Source organism: Ostrea edulis, chromosome 3, assembly GCF_947568905.1.
Source record: "Ostrea edulis chromosome 3, xbOstEdul1.1, whole genome shotgun sequence".
In the NCBI taxonomy this organism is placed as follows: Eukaryota; Metazoa; Mollusca; class Bivalvia; order Ostreida; family Ostreidae; genus Ostrea; species Ostrea edulis.
Window position 1 is genome coordinate 31,936,951 of NC_079166.1, and position 19,763 is coordinate 31,956,713.

The window sequence follows — 19,763 nt, forward strand, 5'->3', positions numbered from 1 at the left end:
GGAATTATAGAAGACACACACACCCCTTTTTAGTCTAAAAAAAATTTAGTGGTATAAATAAACAGATAAAATAGTTTCCAACAAAATCTCGAGATTATTCTTTAAGAATCTCTTTCTATTCAGTCATTATTTTTATTAAGTAAGTAAAGTAAATTCAGAGTTCCCATCAGGTCTAGTAGTAGTGCAATTACGATTTCTTCCTGTGTAGCTATTGACAGCTCTGAAAGGATGTGTATCTATTAATAGTATCATATTGATATTGAATTAGATGCATTTTATATATTATATATATGGAATTTTTGAATTAACCTTAATAACCTCACCCATTTATGTTTAACAGGTTGGGAACACTTCCCCTATAGCAAGATATTCTCGCTAAAACGCGATTATCCCTCTCTAGCGAGAAAAACACCCGTGGAGTACATCTCTTCATGTTTCGTGTGAAAAGAAGAGAAAGTGCTAAAATGTCTGATACTTCTGCAAATATATTAATCAAAACAAAAACACTCACGATGTGTATTGGATTTCAGACTGCTTCCCTCTTACGCAGCAACTTTCATATGAAATTTCTTGACTATGTTGTCAATTTCATAGGAACAATTCGCATCATGTTGAGTGTGTGTCGCTCTTATTCAGCGTTGCACGGGATTTGCCATTATTTTCAATAAAGACGCCAAAACACCTGTTTATGGTAATGTGTATTTCTCGCTAATGAGGGATAATCGCGTTTTAGCGAGATATCTCGCTATAATAGGGGAAGTGTTCCCACCCTGTTTAAAGGGACTGATTCACGATTTTCCCCAAAATTTTCTTTTTCACTTTTAATGATCAAAATTTACTGTCTAATGTGGTTAAAAGATTTCACATAAAAATATGGTTATAAATTATCACAGAAGCTCATTTTAGAGATTTTATTATTTGTTTTGTAAACAAAGATTGCGGTATGTTATTGTTTATGAAATTTTCAAAAAAAATGGATATCGATCTAAGTTCATCATATCTTTCACAATTCAGGCATTTTGGAGGCAAAATATGTCATTTAAAAGTTAAAATTTGTGACTATGCAAAATTAGGATGCTTTATATTACAAAATCAATATTTCATTTGTTTGTTTGTATATTACATAAAAAGACTCTAGTCTTTGTTTACATAACACAGATTTAAGGCTAAAATATTGCTTTTATTCTTGCGTTCAGAAGGTCAAAATTTTGGCTGTCAACATTAAATGAGTTATATTTTTAATGTTTAACATCGAAAAGGAAAAATATTTTTATCAAAAATCGTGAACCATTCCCTTTAAGGTAGCACACTACAAGACTTTATACATGTGATAAGTATAGACTGTACACAAAACTTCACACCTTTTCAACCTCATTCATGCTGTCACACACAGGACAAATTGAAGATCTAGTCTTATAAATTCAGTCTGAGGTTTGATTCACTCCAATGAAAGTCCATTGTTTTGATTGCATAACCTGTCCACTTCCTACTGCTGGACTTTGAAATGCTTGGCTGATCTCAGACAAAAGTGCCCTGCACTGTGGTCATAAATAGGTCAAACAGGTGTTTTCTTTAAGAAGAAACCAAACCATTGCTAATTGACATCTTTTGAATTTGATTTTATTTCAAGTGAATTAAAGTACACAAAATGATAGCAGTCTTTGAAATATTTTGTCACTGTAGGCTGCATAGACATTGTGATTATGAGGATGAAAAGGTAAATTTCCAAGAAAACATCTTTTATGACTATGAAAATGTTTTTAAAATCTTATTATTGAAATGTTATGTTGGAATAATCAATGAAAAATCTATGATCACTTTAATTATGAGTTGATAGTACATGTATCGCCAAGTGTGATCACCCCAATTTTGTCTTTGATTAATCTTTACCATTCACAGATGCAATGTATGTATGATTAGAAAATTAGAAATTGTGAAATATTTAAAGTTCTCAGCAACAATCAAATCATGAATTTGTGAAAGTATTTCTCAGCATTATACTTTTATAGACCTTTTAAAACCCTTAAATTTATGATTGATATTATGTACAGATTTTGTACCGAATTTTGCAAACTTGAGTACAGATTTTTCACTCAAAATCACACCATTTCAAAGGCATTGTTCAGATTTGTTGTTGAAAAATTATCACAAGTATGAATAAGTCAGTAAATGAAGCTACAGACTTGTACTTTTCACCAGATTTATTATGTAAATTATCGGGTATCAGATTGCTAGAAAACGGAGAAGATCGTCTTTGTATGGGCTTTTCATTTTACCCATATGGGAATATACTATGTACATGTATTAGATTCATTCAACAAAATCTATAAAAATGTTGAATGTAACGTTATTTCTTTTTCAGCTGCCTAGGAACTCCCAAATCTAAGCCTTGCTTAGTGAACAGATCTAGAACACATAGCTTAGAAACTGCCAGCAGTAATGACGACGGAGACATCCATGTAATGTCCGACAACGAGAGCAGTCACAGTAGGTGTGGTTTCCACACACGCAACATGCTGTTTTGTGGGGGTGACCAGGATTGTCTCGTGAAACCAAAGTGTAGCTTTGACCCGCGGGACAGCCTTGTAGCTGGTATTGCCAAGGCCAATGTCGGTTGCAACAGTCCTAGACTTGGAGAGAGGCTGACCTTGGTTGTAGATGAGACTCGTTTTATTGTAGACCAGGATCTTTTCCGAGCACATCCAAACACAATGCTTGGCAGGTAATGACTGGCCCTCGCTTAATGCGTATATGTTTAGGCATAATTCAAGGGACATTTTATTTTGGAATCTTGATATTTGTTTTACCCAACAGTTCTAACCAGAGTTGTAGTTAGCCACTCACTAAATTAATGTGAGTAAAAATTTTCGTGGCAATGAAATACTGAAAACCTGGTTGCACTCATGGCGGACAAAAAAATTTCTGGAACGTCCCAGTTCTTTTGGTTGGATTTCATGAAGAAAAAAAATTAACGTGTTTAACAAGGTAGATCATGCATGAAAAGAAAATGTGGTGTTTATTAATAGGGTCTCAAAGCCTCTGAAAACAGTTGCTAAGAATGTGAGATTGAGAATGAAAGTGAGAGCAAGGAAACTTATGTTTGAAAATATTGCAAAAGACAGAAGAAGAGAGAAAGAGAGAGAGAACTTGTATGCTAGGAGAGAACAAAATAAAAATGACTAATCAAAATTCCATATTTTGTTCATTTTTTTCAAGTAATATAATATAGATTCAGAGATCTCAATTTGGATCGATAACTTTGGAAAAGTTAGGGGCCGACATGGCCCCAAAAGTTCCAACTCATTAACCTTGTCTAATGGAATACTAGTTACAGTATGTGTACAGCATGTAAATTTGACAACATAGAGATATTTGAAAAGACCAAGGAAGAATGTTACATGTATGTCTCACTGAATCAAAGTCTCACACATTTATAATAGCTTCATTTAATATGTGCATTTCAATTAATTTTGTTGATGTTTTTTTTCTATAGAATGTTTACTTCTTCCATGGAAAATAATTTGATACGTCCCAATGAGAGAGGGGAGTATGAGGTGGCTGATGGGATATCTGCTTGTGTGTTCAGAGCTATTCTGGTAAGACTTGGGGGGATGCTAGAATTTCTTGAAATGTTGGTACAGCATTTTTAAAAACACCTGAATGGGATTTCTTATTGATGAGATTTGTTTTATTAGGCTGAGACAATATTCCGACAATAGGTTTATTTGATACGTACACCAATACACACAGAACAGCAGTTGTTGCCACTGTATTATATTGCAGAGTACATTTATCTATCTATTCATTTATCTAAATGATTTGTTCCAAGTTCTTTACTTGTTGTTTAAGTTTGCACGTTTATGTTGACACAGGAGTACTACAAATCTGGCATGATTCGCTGCCCGCCCAGTGTGACGGTGAGAGAGCTGAGGGAGGCGTGTGACTATCTCCTGATTCCATTCGATGCCAACACTGTCAAATGTCAAAATCTGAGTAAGCCCCATCACCCAGACTATACAATTTACACTGTACAGTTGCAAAATTTTCAAAGAGCTAAATGAAATGTAAACAATGAATATCATGTTATGAAATTCATGAACAGAATTTTACAAATTTAAATCTTGAGGAATTTTCTACTAGAGGTCCGAGGCATTTTAACTGCTTGAATTTTGTGTGTGATGCAAATTATTTTTGTTGTTGAGTTTCAGACTTAGTGTACATTTCATTATAAACAATCTTATTTTTAGGGGGTCTTCTCCATGAGCTCTCCAATGAGGGTGCTAGACAGCAGTTTGATGCCCTTCTGGAAGAGTTACTGCTTCCCCAAATGGTCCAGTGTGCCCAGGTACATGTAGTAACATAGCAACTGTTCTTGGGATTCGTCCTTCTTTATGCCAGTTTCGTTATCCACTAAGTAAACTTGTTTAAGGGGAACTTGATAGATCTTGATCCAATGTATGTTTAATATTTAAAGAACCTCCTCCTTCCCCAGTGTTATTTTTCTAGGTGTTATTCTTTATTAAAGTACCCTTTTTAATTAATGTAAAACACGTAAATATTGACTGGGGTAGAAGTTTTGAGAAGATGTGTATCATTCTCTGAGCAGCTTTGTTCAATGTTTCGCCTTTTTGCATTTCTGTAGAACGGAGACCGCGAGTGCCATATTGTGGTGTTGACTGATGAGGATATTTTGGATTGGGATGATGACTACCCTCCACAAACGCTGGGCGAGGAGTATTCTCAGAGTATGTCAAAGAGGATTCCACAGTGGAAAATATTACAAATTCAACTTCTAGAAATGTGGCTTAATTTGTTTATGCGAGGCATTTTCACATGATTTTTGCAAAATTCAAACCTCACAAAATTTAACAATAGTTTTCTGCTGCTTATGGTTATTGATACATCTAGTAAAAACATTATTATGCAGATCTTGTGAAAATATTACAAATTACATATTAGCAAGAATAAAGTGCATGTACATGTAATGTGAATATTTCCAGCTCTGTATATGTGAAGTTTTGACAGATAAAGCTTTGAAATGGGAATCATAAAGAATATAATTGTTGCTTACCTACGACAGTGTGCAGGAAATTCATTAAGGGCTATTCCAGAAATAAATACATGGGGGGGTCGGGAGGCACCTTTTGTATATACCAAGCACCCATAAAAAAAAATAAAAAATTACCCCATGACCCATCAAATTAATAAACTCATTTTACAATGACCCATCTAAAAAAAAAAAAAAAACTAACCAGACCCACCACAAAAATATTTTTAAAAATGAAAACGATACAAATCTCGCGAGGTTTTCGGGACAAACATTCTAGTCAATGACGCGGTAATGCCTGTGCGACATTGTATCACAGTAGTTCTGAAGAAACGATGTCACATCAACAATGAAAGGCATCTATGGCGGGAATGTTGGAAAGATTGGGAGTTCAAACGATGCTATTATCATGAAATGGGTATGGATATGTTTTTCTACGAATCGTTCGTCTTCTAATGGAGCCCGCGCCCGGAGGCCTCTATATCACCATCACACCGACTGATAAATATAACACATCAGTACCCTCGTATAAATCAACTAAGGTTTGCCTATTTTTATTAGAAAACGGAATACCTATTGGTTTCAAAATATTCCCAAAATCGATGCACTGTAAACTGTAATAATCTACAGAACAGAGTTCGCCGCCATCACGTCCAAAGGGACCCTACTAAACGCGCCTCTAATTTGAAGAGTGCCGTTATGGAAAGTTATGCGCTGCAAAGAGCGACAACTCGAATAGTTCTATGTTACTTCCGATTTCAAAAGCAGCATTTCGAAAGCTCATTTTCAATTTTCCCTCCGACGTTTTGTAACCAACACAAGAGCGACAATAAAAATATTCTGAAAACTCAACACCCACATGGCACAAATTAAAACAATAGAAACTACCCACCACCCATAATAAATATTTTTTTAACAGTCCAACCACGGACCAATTAAAATATGAAAAAATACGACCACCCATACAAAAAAATATCGTTTGCCGCCCGACCCCCCCATTTGATCATTTCTGGAACAGCCCTAAGTGACGTTTAACTTGTTTACAGTACTAGAAAATTATACACTGTATTACGGAATATTTTTGACTTACATGTATATTTGTATAATCATTTCTCTTTCAGTTGTGTACAGCACTCACTTATATAGATTTTTCAAGTACATCGAGAACAGAGATGTCGCCAAGCAGGTGCTCAAGGAAAGGGGACTGAAGAAAATCCGACTTGGAATAGAAGGTGAGACGGCGTTGATTGATAAATTTTTTTTGTCTTCATCTTTCTTCCTGGTTTAAGCTAATAAATACTCTATTTCATTGTTATTTAACTTTGTGGACATTCACTCTGAATGGAAATTTTACATCATTGGTCATTTGTTTTCATGATCTTGCTCATCCAAGAAAAAAAACTTAAAAACGGGTAATCAACAAGTAATGATGAAACCACTGTGTTTGTGTCGGAACAGTTTCTGCTATACAGAACAGTGAATTGTTTGTGGAAAAGGAATAACTTTGATATATAACAAGTGGATCAGAGCTTTTTTTTTTTTTAGCTCACCTGAGCTGAAATTTCAAGTGAGCTATATTTGTCGTCTGTCCGTCTGTCTGTAAACTTTTTACATTTTCGATTTCTTCTCCAGAACCACTGAGCCAATTTCAACCAAACTTGGCCAAAAGAATCCTTGGGTGAAGGGCTTTCAAGATTATTCAAATAAAGGGCTATGTCCCTTTCAAAGGGGAGATAATCACAAAAATAGGTTGGGGTCATTTAAAAATCTTCTCGAGAACCACTGGGCCAGAAGAGCTGATATTTACATGAAAGCTTCCTGACATAGTGTAGATTCAAATTTGTTCAAATCATGGCCCCCGGGCGTAGGATGGGGCCACAAGGGGGGGGGGGGGGGTCAAATATTACATACAAATATATAGGGAAAATCTTTTAAAATCTTTTTCTCAAGAACCACTGAGCCAGAAAAGCTGATATTTACATGAAAGCTTCCTAACATAGTCCAAATTTAGGTTTGTTAAAATCATGGCCCCCGGGGATAGGATGGGGCCACAATAGGAGATCAAAGTTTTACATACAAATATATAGGAAAAATCTTTAAGAATCTTTTTCTCAAGAACCACTGAGCCAGAAAAGCTGAGATTTACATGAAAGCTTTTTGACATAGTGCAGATTCAAGTTTGTTCAAATCATGGCCCCCGGGGGTAGGATGGGGCCACAAGGGAGGGGGGTGTTAAATTTTACATACAAATATATTGGGAAAATCTTTTTAAAATCTTCTTCTCAAGAACCACTGAGCCAGAAAAGCTGATATGTACATAAAAGCTTTCTGACTTAGTGCAGATTCATATTTGTTCAACTCATGGCCCCCGGGGGTAGGATGGGGCCACAATAGGGGATCAAAGGTTTACATACAAATATAGGGGAATTCTTTAAAAATCTTCTTCTCAAGAACCATTGGGCCAAAGAAGTTGACATTTACATGAAAGCTTTCTGACATTGTGTAGATTCAAGTTTGCAAAAATCATGGCCTCCAGGGGTAGGTTGGGGCCATAATAGGGACTAAGGTTTTACATACAAATATATATGGAAAGTCTTCAGATATGGGCCAAGGTGACTCAGGTGAGCGGTGTGGCCCATGGGCCTCTTGTCTTAATTTATACAAGGATTTTCATAAGAGCATTCTGTATTTTAGGTTACCCAACCAACAAAGAGAAAGTCAGAAAGCGTCCAGGTGGCAGACCGGAAGGTAGGAATCACTGTTAACATTCAATGAATAGGAAAAACATACTTTGTAAATGCAGACAATGTAGAATGTAGAACATAGTATCTGCTTTTTCTTGGAGATTCTTGAAGAAAGCAATCTTGTATGAGTTTAAATCATAAAAAAGAAGAGGGGGGGGGGGGGTGTTGTAGTATTGAAGTTCAATTAAGGCAATATTTATTTCATTATGTTCAGTTAGAATAGTATATACTGCACAGCAGCAGGTCCTCTATAGAGTGCCGACATTAGAACACAGATCAGGATAAAGGTGGATACATTATATTGTCAAACTTTACCATTACAGTGATATACAATTATGTCCAAAGACCGTTCATCCGCATGTCGTGGGAGAAAGAGGAAGCCAAAAGTCGCCATGTAGATTTTCAATGCGTGAAGAGCAAGTCATTGTCCAACTTATCCTCAGTTGGTGACACAGCCCCTCCTGACCAGGGCATCGTTCAACAACAACAGGATGGGAGCATCCACGTCATTCCTCCCCAGCCCTCCCCATCAGAACCCTTCCCCCAGGTACAGCTTCCCCCTGAAGGAGATGCTGACTGAGGTTGTGTGGTGGGAGGCGCGTGGTCGGTACTGTTTGTCAATCAGATCAAAATTGTTTTCCAGGCATGGCACTGCTAATTCTCAGTGCACACAACTGTGACTGTGCATGGTCTTAGTAATTTGTTTTGCTTGCCTGGCAATTTTTTCTGTGATGCAATATGTACAATTTTGTGATTTGTTCATTTACAGAATTGATTATGCGTAATTTATTTCAAAATCACATCTGGAGTAAATTGTTTGTTCTTTAGGGGCAATACTGAATATAAATGTATGATTAATTATGTATTCCCTACATGTCATCTGAAATGTGACAATAATATGCTATAAATAAGTGTCAGAAGTTTGGAAATTTGAAAGTTATAATTCTTGAAAATGGTATTGATTAATCTTAGAATTGTGTTATGCAGTATTATTCTTCATTTTCAAATATTAATGACTCTTCCAAATATTTTCAAAATTAGAGCAAGAACTGAAAGAAAAAAAAAGATATTTGGAGAATGCAAGATATTTTTTTGTCTCGGTGTATAACCAAATGAGTGCAAGCACGGACTAGTAGTTCTAAAGTTTGGTTTTTCTGGTTGTTGCTTACCAGGTAATACTTGAAATGAATGTGAATGCCAGACCATGTTTGAAGTCAATGAATGGGTATATGTACAGGGTATCGTGTACAGTGTATCATGTACATTTCCTGTACCTGGGCAAAGTAGAAATCCATATCTCATTTACCTTATGTATATGAAACAGTTTGGGCAGTTTTTCTTCCTGAAATTGAAATAGATGGCAAGTTTTTACTTCTAAGCAAAATTGAACTTGTGTTTTGACTATTTTCTATTGACTAAATGACCAGGACATTTGTCTAAATTTGAATAAACTTTGTGACTTGAATTTCTGCAACTGTTACTCCATATTTCTCCAATAACATTGAAATTTGCATTATAATACTTTGCTTTTTATGTAATTTTTTTTTCTGACTTAAATTTTTTGGTCAAACTTTCAATATAAACATAGAAGGCAATGTGCCAAGGTCAACTTTCCAAATAGCCTCCAACAAACTTGACTATAGTCGGGCATATGATTTCACAAATCTTGTGGAAATGATAACCTGATTTGGTGACATTTGGATTCTGAAAATAAACATTGCTGCCTTTTAAATGGATCCATGGAATAATTTTCAAAGTTTTTACTTATGTAAGTAGGTTATTGGAGAAAATGTGGTTTGAAAAAGCTGACCAGTGAACTGTGATAAAATATTTTTATATTTTCGTATTATTCAATGTGCTTGTGTTCATCCAAATATACATGTATGATATGGATAATGTTGTATGCTGATGCAATGTACTGGGACATGTATATGTTGTGCACAAATGATTAGCATTCCTTGGTTTGTGTTAAAGTTTCAGTTGTGCAAAAGTGTGTACTGTGAATTCCATTGCATTGCTGAAGTCTAGAATAGCGACAACGATTTACCATAAACCAAATTTTATTTGCAACTGACTTTAATTCAAGATTTACCAATGATAAACTGGTTTGTGGCAAATGATTTTCATGACTGAGATGATCTTAAATAAATACAAGGACTGGTTTACAACAAGTATCCATGATGATGAGGTTCTTGCGAAAATTCCTCGAATGCGACAAAAAGTTGGTTTATAGTATTGGCATGCAAAAGTAGCAAGATATTGTTGATACCAAAGATGTATTGAATTGCTGTTGTGTGTGAAAATGTGTACAATATACACTAAATGTAGATATACAGGTTAAAATTATTCACTCACACCATAAATACAGAGGGTACAGAATAACAAATTTCGTCAAATAATTGTTACACAGTTTAGAGGTCAAAATTGGGCAAGTGTATAGAATAGATGATGAAGTGAGAGAGAACATATACCCAAAAGAGGACCGTAAATTTGTATGCACGTGTATATTTAGCAAATTCTCTGGGCATTTCATGATATTTGATAAACAGGTAGATTTGAAAATGTTTGTGTATCTCAAAAGCTGGTCTTGTGAAAAATATTGTTACATGTGTGAATTTTTATACCTGAAAGCATTACATGTGCTAATGCTACATGTAGGATCTTGTTAAGTTCATTGATTTTGTTCAATATTGTTGACATGTAGCTATTTTTGAAATTTGACTATTCCACCAGTGAATTTGCAGAGAGAGTGTTAACATTTTATTGTGATCAGCTGTAATAATTAAGATTTAGGTCGTTTTCTGTAGAATTTTTTATATTACACGCCAGGTGAACTTGTCTCACTGCTGCATATCTGAAAACCAATTTCTCAATATTTTATCCATTCAATAGCAAATGGAAATCTAATTTTTTTTTTAGTTTTACAATTTCAGAATCATCGATACACATCATATCAAATAAAAGTTATGATTTAATATTAGCCCTTCTGAAAAGTACGATTTGAACTAAATTTCATTAACTTTGACTTTGATGACTAATGCACATGTATGAGTACTTCGCATAAGTGAATCGCTTTTGCCCATGGAAGTCTACATCTATGATAAGATATTCAAAAGGCATTCTTGATCATGCTTTATTTGCAGGGAGAAAGAAGGGTTTTTTGGTTGGTTTTTTTTTACAAATTATTGCATTTATTCTGGGAATGGTGTGTCTTTAACATCATGTATATTTATGGTGATCTTTTGGCAAAATCTTATATTCAATTAGATGCATATTATTCCTCAGAATAGTAATGAGTATTTGAAAAACAAAGTTTCATTTCGGGGCCAGATCTGATAAAAAACAGATTCATATGAAATAATCTCAAATATGAGAAGTATATAGCCATTTTTGGGGTGTGTTTGTCATGTTTCTTTAGTATGTAAACAAAAATATTACATGTAGTAGCGAAAACAATTGTGTTATGTTTTTACAAATACTGAAATACAGAAAACGTGTTGATATGATTGATAATACTGCCAAGTGGTATTCAGTGATTAGAATCTTTTTGTTCATTTTATTTGGTAATATAGATACTATACACATATACAGGATATATCTTTCAATGAACTGAGATACATGTATTTGATTACACTTAAATATACATGTACTGTATTTACTACACAATTTTATTGTATCCCAAAGAAGAAATGGAACACTGCATTTATGATCGACTGTTTGATTTATTAATAAAAATTTGATTGATTTATTGGTCAACGAGAAGTTGAGCATAGTTCAAATATGGGGTAATATTTAAACAGTGATATTATAGAATGTAGGAACACCATTAACAAAACCTTCTTTTAGTTTACTGTAAATATGTGATAAGAATTTAGACATCCCCTGTAATGCATTGTATATTGTAATCGGGTTTAGGATGTTGACCAAGGTTTCAGCCTTGGAGTTTGCTCTTATTATGTATATGTAGTCTTTTTCCTGGCCTACATTTTAATTAAAAATTTACAATTATAAAATCAAGCAGTGACTTTGTTGTGTTTTCTGGACAAAGAAATAAACTTGGAGACAAAACTGTCATTGATTTTTGCGATGGGACACTGACTTAGTATGATATCATTGGTTCCTGTTCATTAGCTCACCTGCACTGAAGGGCTGCATTTATTTCCAGCATTTTTGAAAATCTACTACTATTCTTTTCTGGCATTTTATACTTTAAAAATCTTCTTGGGAACCACAAACGGCAATTTGTATTAAGAGGAAGGGAGATAATGTAACAGACTGAACCGAACCTGGGCCTCATGAATCTCCAGTCAGGTGCTCTATCAAATGAGCTATCTGGCTACCATTGATTGAATCCATCCGACTGCCACATTCCTTCCTCCTTAAATGTATAACACTTTGAAGACATCAACCCAGGATCTTGTATCCCCCGTCAGGTGTTTTCACCTGTCAGTTCCAAGGGCTGGTTTATGGCAACAACAGGAAGGGAGAAAATGCAACGGACCAGACTGGGATTCAAACCCAGGCCCCTTAATCTGCAGTCAGGTGCTCTACCAACTGAGCTTTCTTGTCACTGGCGATCGAACCTTGCTGACCGCTACATTCCTCCCTTCTTAAATGCTTTCACACTTTGAGGATTTCAACCCAGGATCTTTATCCCCTGGTAAGCATTTTCACCTGTCAGTTCCAGGGGCTGGTATAAAACACCTAATTTAATCGGAAAGGAGAAAATGCAACAGACTAGACTTGGGATTCGAATCCAGGCTCAGGAATCTCGAGTCAGGTGCTTTACTAACTGAGCTATCTCACTCGGCCACCAGTGAATTACACCTGTCTGACTACTACTGTACAATGTAATTAATACTGAAGCTTTCTCCTTCCATAGTGTAGATTCCAGTTTTCTCTCAATGTGACCCGAGGCCATAATAGGGTAACTCAAAGATTTACAAAGGGAGGTAAATGAAAATTTCTTTGAAATCTCAATGAGAGCCATAAAGGCACAATTTGTCAAATTAGTATGCAAGCATCATCATGTAGGGATGTATAGTAAGTCAATATGGCTGGCTTGATTTAAAACTCATAACTTGCTTAGGTACCATGAAGCAAAGTTCAACCAAAGTGGACATGATTAAGAATTCTTGGTAAAGAGGATTTAAATTTATTGAAAAGAAAGGGATATCAAACAAATGGTGAAAATAGAGTGAGTCATTCAGAAAAGCATCTACATACTGTTTTAAATTTGTTGGCGGTTATACATACTAATATCATAAAAAAATTCAAGTCAAGAACAGGGCTGCAGTTTGTCAAAATGATGTGAAAGCTAATTAATCCTCATGTATGGCTGTCATACTTAAAACCTTTCCTCCCTCAGAAATGCTAAACTGTTCAAAAAAATCATGGAGGGTTACTTTATATTGCACATACAAAAATTAATGTAGTGTAGATGTAGAAAATGAGGCCTCAATTGGGGTTTCAAATTTTTTTTTTCAAATACATGTATTTGAAAAATTGAAAGCATCCTCATGTGCTGTATATCCATGGGGTCAGGGCAGGGCCAGTATAGTGGTTTAAAGTATGTGTGTGTGAAAACCTCTTTACAATTTGACAAATTGATACTAAAATATCTGCAGATAGGTAAAGATTTGTAGGGATTTGGGGCCAGAAGGGGGCTATAGTAGATTACATATGAAAATCTTTACAATTTAAGTCTTCCATTAGAAATAAAATTCATGCAATCTGTTATAATAATATGAATGCATCCACAGATGTGTTGTGTATATTTTTGTCCAGTGGTGTGGCACATATTTATACATTGTGGCAGCTGATGGTTATAGAGAGCCATCATTACGTGTTCCAAACTATTGAGTTCTCTCTGTATCAGCAAGTGACTCGGGTAACTAGATAAGCATTTGGGCCCACTTGTGAAGCAGGATCGAAGTGATTATATATTTCCTCATCATCTGTCAGACTATATGCCACTGTTTTCTGCTTTTTTCTAATTGTTTTGAAATACATATGCTGAAATGAAACTGTACATATTAGCTTTCTTAAGCATGAAGTATATTACTGAATACCCAAAACCTGAAAGTATATACCATCATGATGTAATAGTAATGGAAAAATTGCAATGGACCAGACTGGGATTTGAACCTGGGCCCTCTTCATCTCTAGTCAGGTGCTCTACCAATTTTATAAAGAACTATGAGATGAAGTACTACTGAAGTAAGTTTGCTTCTTTTGCTTGGAGTGTCCTATTTCTATGTCATGACCTGCAGATGTGAAATCATCTTGATACATGTTAGTTGCTATGGTGTTGAAAATTATGCTAGGATAGCATAGTACTCACACTCACTCAGCCAATGTTTATGATGTTTGCATTGTCCATGTTAATGATGTTGAGCCAATGCCATCTCCCAATAGTCAAAGTTAAAGTCATAATTCTGATGTGTTGTGATAGCGTGTACTCGTGTTAACAGTATGTTTTCCTTCAGAAGCTTATTTTCCAATCCTTTGTCCACCGCTTGTTGTTGTTCTCATTTTCGTCTTATTCTTCAAAAACATGCACTTCAAATCAATTTGGAACAAAGTATCCTTGGGTATACTATAGAATTCAAGTTTGTTTAAATGAAGGTCCACACCCATTTCAAAGGGGAGATAATCAAGAAAGACTACATATTGGGAGGGTGTCCCAAAAAAAAATCACGTGAACTGAACCACTGCACAAAAGATGACAACATTTACAAGAGAGCTTTTTCATATAGTTCAGATCAGTTTGAACAACTTCAGAAATATAAAGGGAAAAGGTTTTAAAAAATTTCTTCATCAGAACTGCTTTGCCAATTTTAACCAAATTAAGCCCGAAGTATCCTTGAATGTCCCTCTCTAAAGAGAGATAATGAAAATATATAAAAATATGGTACACTTTTTGAAAATGATGTTCTCCAAAACCACTGAGCCAATTTCAACCAAACTTTGCACAAAGAATTCTTAGGTAAATGGATTCAATTTTTTTTCAAATATCTTTCTAATGAAAATAATAGTGAAATTGAGAAGATCTGGTGGTGTTTTTGACAATCTTCTTCATATCCTCCCTAGGTGAGAAATGTGGCAAAATGGGCTTGTTGTTTCTTTTTTAAAACCATCAAATCCATTTCTACGTCAGTGAAATTCCCATAACAGATGATAGATTTAGTCAACTTTTAGTGATGCTAGGCATAAAGGGTTTTACAATGATATTTTCAATTCTGAATTATTGCGCACATTAATTGAATTGATGACATCGTTAATTCTTCAGCTGAATTGATGTGTGCTTTAATTGAATTAATGATCTCTTCAAATGAATTAATGATATCAACAATTGAATTGATGCGCGCTACAATTCAATTGAAGAGAGCAATGACTGATATAATGTGCGCACTAAATCAATTGATGAGAGCAATAATTGAATTGATGCGTGCATTAATTCATTTGATGAGAGCAACAATTGATTTAATGTGCGCATTAATTCAATTAGTGCTCTCTTCAATTGAATTAAAAAAAAAAAAAAAAAAGGAATTGTATGTTTTAATGTATTATACCCCGAGACATTATATGCTGTGTGTGAGTGTGTGTATTTCATTATTATTATTATTTTAATACGCCCTGAAACTGATGTTTATTCTTATCTAGCATATTTATGGTATCTTGTGTTTTCATGTTTTATATGCACAATGAGGATAGGTACAGCTTTTAATGTTTTATTTATTTTCTATGTATTATGTGTATAACATTCTCTTGTAAGGTATATATGCATTGTAAAGCACCTTTGAGCATACATAGTGTATGAAAAGGGTGCTATATAAATATGATATTATTATTATTTATTATTAATGATATCTTTAATTCATCTGAAGAGAGCAATAATTCTTTTAGAGAGAGCAACTATATAATTAAAGATATCTTCAATTCAACATATCCACAATTGAATTAATGATCTCTTTAATTGAATTGTTGCTCTCTTTAAAAGAGTTGATGCACACATTAATTCCTCATACAAAAGCATTGTAAGAAATTGAAGATATCTTCAACTGAATTAAAGAGATCATCAAATTATTTATACCAAGCTCTAAATTAATTATTGCGAGCAATATTTCTACAAAACTGATGCTCTCATCAATTGAATTGAAGAGAGCAATAATTGAATCAATGCGTGCATTAAATCAAGTATTGCTCTCATTAATTCAATTGATGCACACATTAATTCAGTTGATGAGAGCAATAATTGAATTGAAGCACACATTAATTCATTTGAGAGTAATAATTGATTTAATGTGCACATTAATTCAATTAAAGAGAGCAATAACTGAATTGATGATATCTTCAAATAATTGAGTTTATGTTAATTTGGCACTCCATAGACACAGAGCAGACAATGATTTTCTGATCTTTCAATATGTTAATTGCCACCCTTTTGGAATTAATACACAACCACTGCAGAGTCAGTGCCTTCAGGATCAGATTCATGTACATAAAATTTTTGAGTTTGTGAGATCGAATCAAAACAGAATAATTTATAAAACAAATAGAAGATTCTTTATCAACAACACACATAACAAGTACTGTATATATGCATGTAAAACAAACTTTCACTTTTACAAATAATGAAAACCACATGGCATGTAATTTCCAAAACCAACCTGCAGAATAATTATATAAAATGCCATCTCAAAATAAAGTCTAATTTGTTACTAATTCAACTGATGGTATTCATTCAATCTGTTCAGTATTACTCAAAAGTGACATGATCAAAGGGACATGAGTCTTTTTACCCTGTCCCTTTTGAAGTTTGAGATAATAATTGGTCTGTCATCCCTAGATAAGTGGTATAATTATCTGCCTTAATCACTCATGCTGTCATCATCACTGTCCCCAAACTCATCACTGTCACTGTCTGCTTTCTTTTGTTCTGGAGGGGCTGGGGCATCAGGAGTGCTAAAACAACACAGGAACAGTATAAATACTCATACAACCTTAGCTGTTGTCTATATTGCATCCAATCTACAGTGGTCAACACAGCTCAAAGAAAGAAGCTAAAGGTAAAAATTCATCATATACTGTACAACTTTTCAAAAAGAAATCTGATCAAAAACTAAATACTACCTACAGTTTAGAAGAAGAAAAAAATCAAAATAGATTTTGATATACATGTAATTAACTTTATATTGGTAAGCTGAAAGATATAATAGGGAATAATTTGCTACATTTATATTTTTTAATATAATTTTTTTTTTTATTTTATCTGCCCTATAATTGACATTTCTCTAAAAAATTATGGAATTGATGTATGCCCAAATAATTAATCATAGGAAATCTAAAGACAGGAAACTTACTCCAGCAAAGAATCGTCTAGTCCCTCAGCTTTCATTTTGTTTTTCACTGCTGGTGCTGGTACACCCTGGTGTTTGAAATGGAAAGACATTAATCTAATAATGTGTTTATATCATCTTTATATAAAACAATGTTTAAGGTACATCATAATTAAGAAAAACATGTGCGACATCAAACTTGCAAACATATATGTATTAAATTTCAGAGATTTCGTCTATAAGACCAAACCATCAAAAATATTCCTGACTCATGAAACTTGATATTGTTCAACACGGATACCAATCTTACCACTTGTAACATTTTGAAGAATTTGGCATATCTGGGGTCTTTGGAAACAGGATTGGAGGGTGTTTCTTCCTCTGGAGGTGGGGGAGGAGGACCATCATCCTGGGTCGGCTAAAAATAGAGAAAGAAAAAATGTAGAATGTCCAGATTGAGAATGATATTGTAAGGTTATAATATAAAAATTAATACATCATAATTATGGGGTGTGATTTTTCCTCCTTAAAGAGGAAATCCTCTGATTGGCTCAATTTTCAAAAAAACCGAAACACTCCGGGTTTGATCTAAAGTGACAGAAAATGATAATTTTCCAGGTAGGGTGAGGCGTTTTCCTCTCTTTTTGATAAGTTTTCCCTCTGATTTCTGAGGAATTCAGTCACAGGCCTGAATTTAAATTACATTATGATAATGTACTATACTGGTATTTTAATTATAATTTGTTTCACAAAACTGACAGTCAAAAAAAACATAAAATGAAACGTAGACTAGTTCTAGCTCACTAAAATAAGAGCAATAAAAATAAAAAGGCCTCTGAACCCCATCCCCTCTCTCCATAATATTCAATATTTCACACACTTCTTCATTGTTAGGAGATAAATTAAATGTACAAGTAAGCAATAATAGACATCCCCTGATTCTGATTGTCCCCACTTACGGGTGGAGGTGGAGCCCCCTGGGCAAGTGGTGCAGCTGGGGCTGGTGGGGCACCTGGTGCTGAGGTGGAGGCTGGAGTTTCTGAGGCAACTGTTGGCGCAGTCACACTGTCAAGCCCAGGAATGGAAGACAGCTAAATCAATGAGAAAAAAATAAAGTAGTTAACTATATATTACTCTTATATTCATTATCATGAACCTCCTAAATGCAGATTTTATTACTGATCATCATCAAACTAATTACAAAAATATTCCGAAGCTCACTTTATATTACATTTAAAAAAGTCTATATTTCACAGAATGTATATATACAAATTATATTCATGATTATGTACATTATTACATGTATGCTAAGGCAAATTAAAATTAATTGATAGATTATCATCCCTGCCCGCCCCTCAAATAAGGGCCCACCCTGGCACCCAGATTTTTTTTTATTTTCGTAAAAATTACAATTTCAAACAAACTTGCTTCCCAATGACATGAGTGAATGATTAAAGTCCCAGAATGTTGGTTTTATATCATCTACCAAGATTTTTGGAATGATTAATAACTTGATTAACACTTTATGTGATACATTTTGTCATGATTTTTTTTCTCAGGAAATAATAATTAAAAAATAGAATTCTCCCACCCGCCCCATATTCTTTTGTGACCCCGGATGATAATTCTACTAATTAAGTTGAAATCGGCACTTTGTGTAATACATGTATTATGTACGATAGTAATAAATATCTATCCAATAACTCATATCTCCCTATTACCTTTGTCTCCAGTAGGCTTAAAGTAATTTCCAGATTTTGTATTCTGTTGGACAGATGTTCTAATTTCTCTTCACAAACACATGAGAATCGGTTAAGGAAGCTTGCCGTGTGAGTGATAAAATGATTAATAAAGGCAATGGTTCTCTTCTGCTGAATAGCCTCAACCTTTAAAAAGAAATCTAAATTAAAATCTGTCGAAAAAGCACAACCAAGTTGAATCTGAATATGCAAGATCATCTTTTAGATAATTAATTGTTAAACCCCTCTAATTATGCATGTACATTACATTGACAAGAGGTTTACCCACACTTTGCACATTTAATAATTAACAAAATATAATGTCCGAGGACCCTGTTTTAGTATAGGAGTCGGTGCATTAGCTACCAGAGCACAAATAGCATAAATATCATTGTACAAATGACGGGAAAGGAACACTTAGTCTTAGGGAGACGCCCACTTCACATATTTCGGAGTTCACCGTACGATTTGACAAGGAAAATACTGATAGAAATATACAGAAAAATTACCTTAGTATAGTCCACCCCGGACCCCACCAAAGGAAGCCCGTCAGCGTCCATAACATCTAATGATTATCAGTCACGAGACATTCATTGATTCAAGACATTTCAAATTTCTACTTTCACTTTTACCTCATTTCTGAACAGCTTTCACATAAGTATTTCGTATTTGTTAAACAACACTTCAAAATAGATAAAATCAAAGAAAATCTAATATGAATTCGATTAAAAATCTGAAGATATTTCATATTCTTTTTTATCGTGAATATTTTAAAGTTTTTTTTATTCTTTCTCTCTTTTCTTTTTCAAAAATATCGATACCCGAAATGTTGATGCCCGAGATAACATATTTCGCTTTTTTTTAAATTTACAAATCAAAAGCGAAACTTTGA

General features: G+C 34.3%; 2 protein-coding genes across 8 annotated transcripts in view; one reads left to right on the top strand and one right to left on the bottom strand.

Annotated features, from left to right (window-relative positions):
* The window catches only part of LOC125675100 (BTB/POZ domain-containing protein 10-like), a 21,522-nt gene extending 9,711 nt beyond the window's left edge, over nucleotides 1-11,811 (top strand). For 3 of the 7 annotated variants that reach the window (XM_048912594.2, XM_048912595.2, XM_048912593.2), the window contains exons 3-11: nucleotides 2,363-2,722; nucleotides 3,335-3,400; nucleotides 3,494-3,596; nucleotides 3,873-3,993; nucleotides 4,248-4,345; nucleotides 4,643-4,745; nucleotides 6,169-6,279; nucleotides 7,742-7,795; nucleotides 8,115-11,811. In XM_048912594.2, the coding sequence (XP_048768551.1) occupies nucleotides 2,363-2,722; nucleotides 3,335-3,400; nucleotides 3,494-3,596; nucleotides 3,873-3,993; nucleotides 4,248-4,345; nucleotides 4,643-4,745; nucleotides 6,169-6,279; nucleotides 7,742-7,795; nucleotides 8,115-8,371 (1,273 nt within the window). In that variant the 3' untranslated portion in view covers nucleotides 8,372-11,811. Of the gene's footprint in view, nucleotides 1-1,683; nucleotides 1,718-2,362; nucleotides 2,723-3,334; nucleotides 3,401-3,493; nucleotides 3,597-3,872; nucleotides 3,994-4,247; nucleotides 4,346-4,642; nucleotides 4,746-6,168; nucleotides 6,280-7,741; nucleotides 7,796-8,114 lie in introns of all 7 variants that reach the window. The other 4 variants (XM_056160480.1, XM_056160481.1, XM_048912597.2 and 1 more) reach the window with 3 other exon arrangements.
* A 4,525-nt stretch (nucleotides 11,812-16,336) lies between these two features.
* LOC125675702 (WASH complex subunit 3-like) lies at nucleotides 16,337-19,533 on the bottom strand. The gene is made up of 6 exons (XM_048913488.2): nucleotides 19,381-19,533; nucleotides 18,854-19,018; nucleotides 18,092-18,223; nucleotides 17,443-17,550; nucleotides 17,157-17,221; nucleotides 16,337-16,758 (listed from the first exon to the last, which is right to left on the bottom strand). Exons 1-6 carry the CDS (start codon nucleotides 19,429-19,431, stop codon nucleotides 16,665-16,667), a joined length of 615 nt encoding a protein of 204 aa, XP_048769445.2. The 5' UTR covers nucleotides 19,432-19,533; the 3' UTR covers nucleotides 16,337-16,664.
* Between the last annotated feature and the right edge of the window lie 230 nt (nucleotides 19,534-19,763).

Excerpts from the sequence above, each read along its gene's own strand:
- LOC125675702 (XM_048913488.2), bottom strand. The coding sequence starts at position 19,431 with ATGGACGCTGACGGGCTTCCTTTGGTGGGGTCCGGGGTGGACTATACT. Across the intron at positions 17,222-17,442 it reads TCTTCAAAATGTTACAAGTG|GGTGTACCAGCACCAGCAGT; the intron begins GTAAGATTGGTA and ends TTCAAACACCAG. Across the intron at positions 16,759-17,156 it reads CTAGACGATTCTTTGCTGGA|CACTCCTGATGCCCCAGCCC; the intron begins GTAAGTTTCCTG and ends GTGTTGTTTTAG.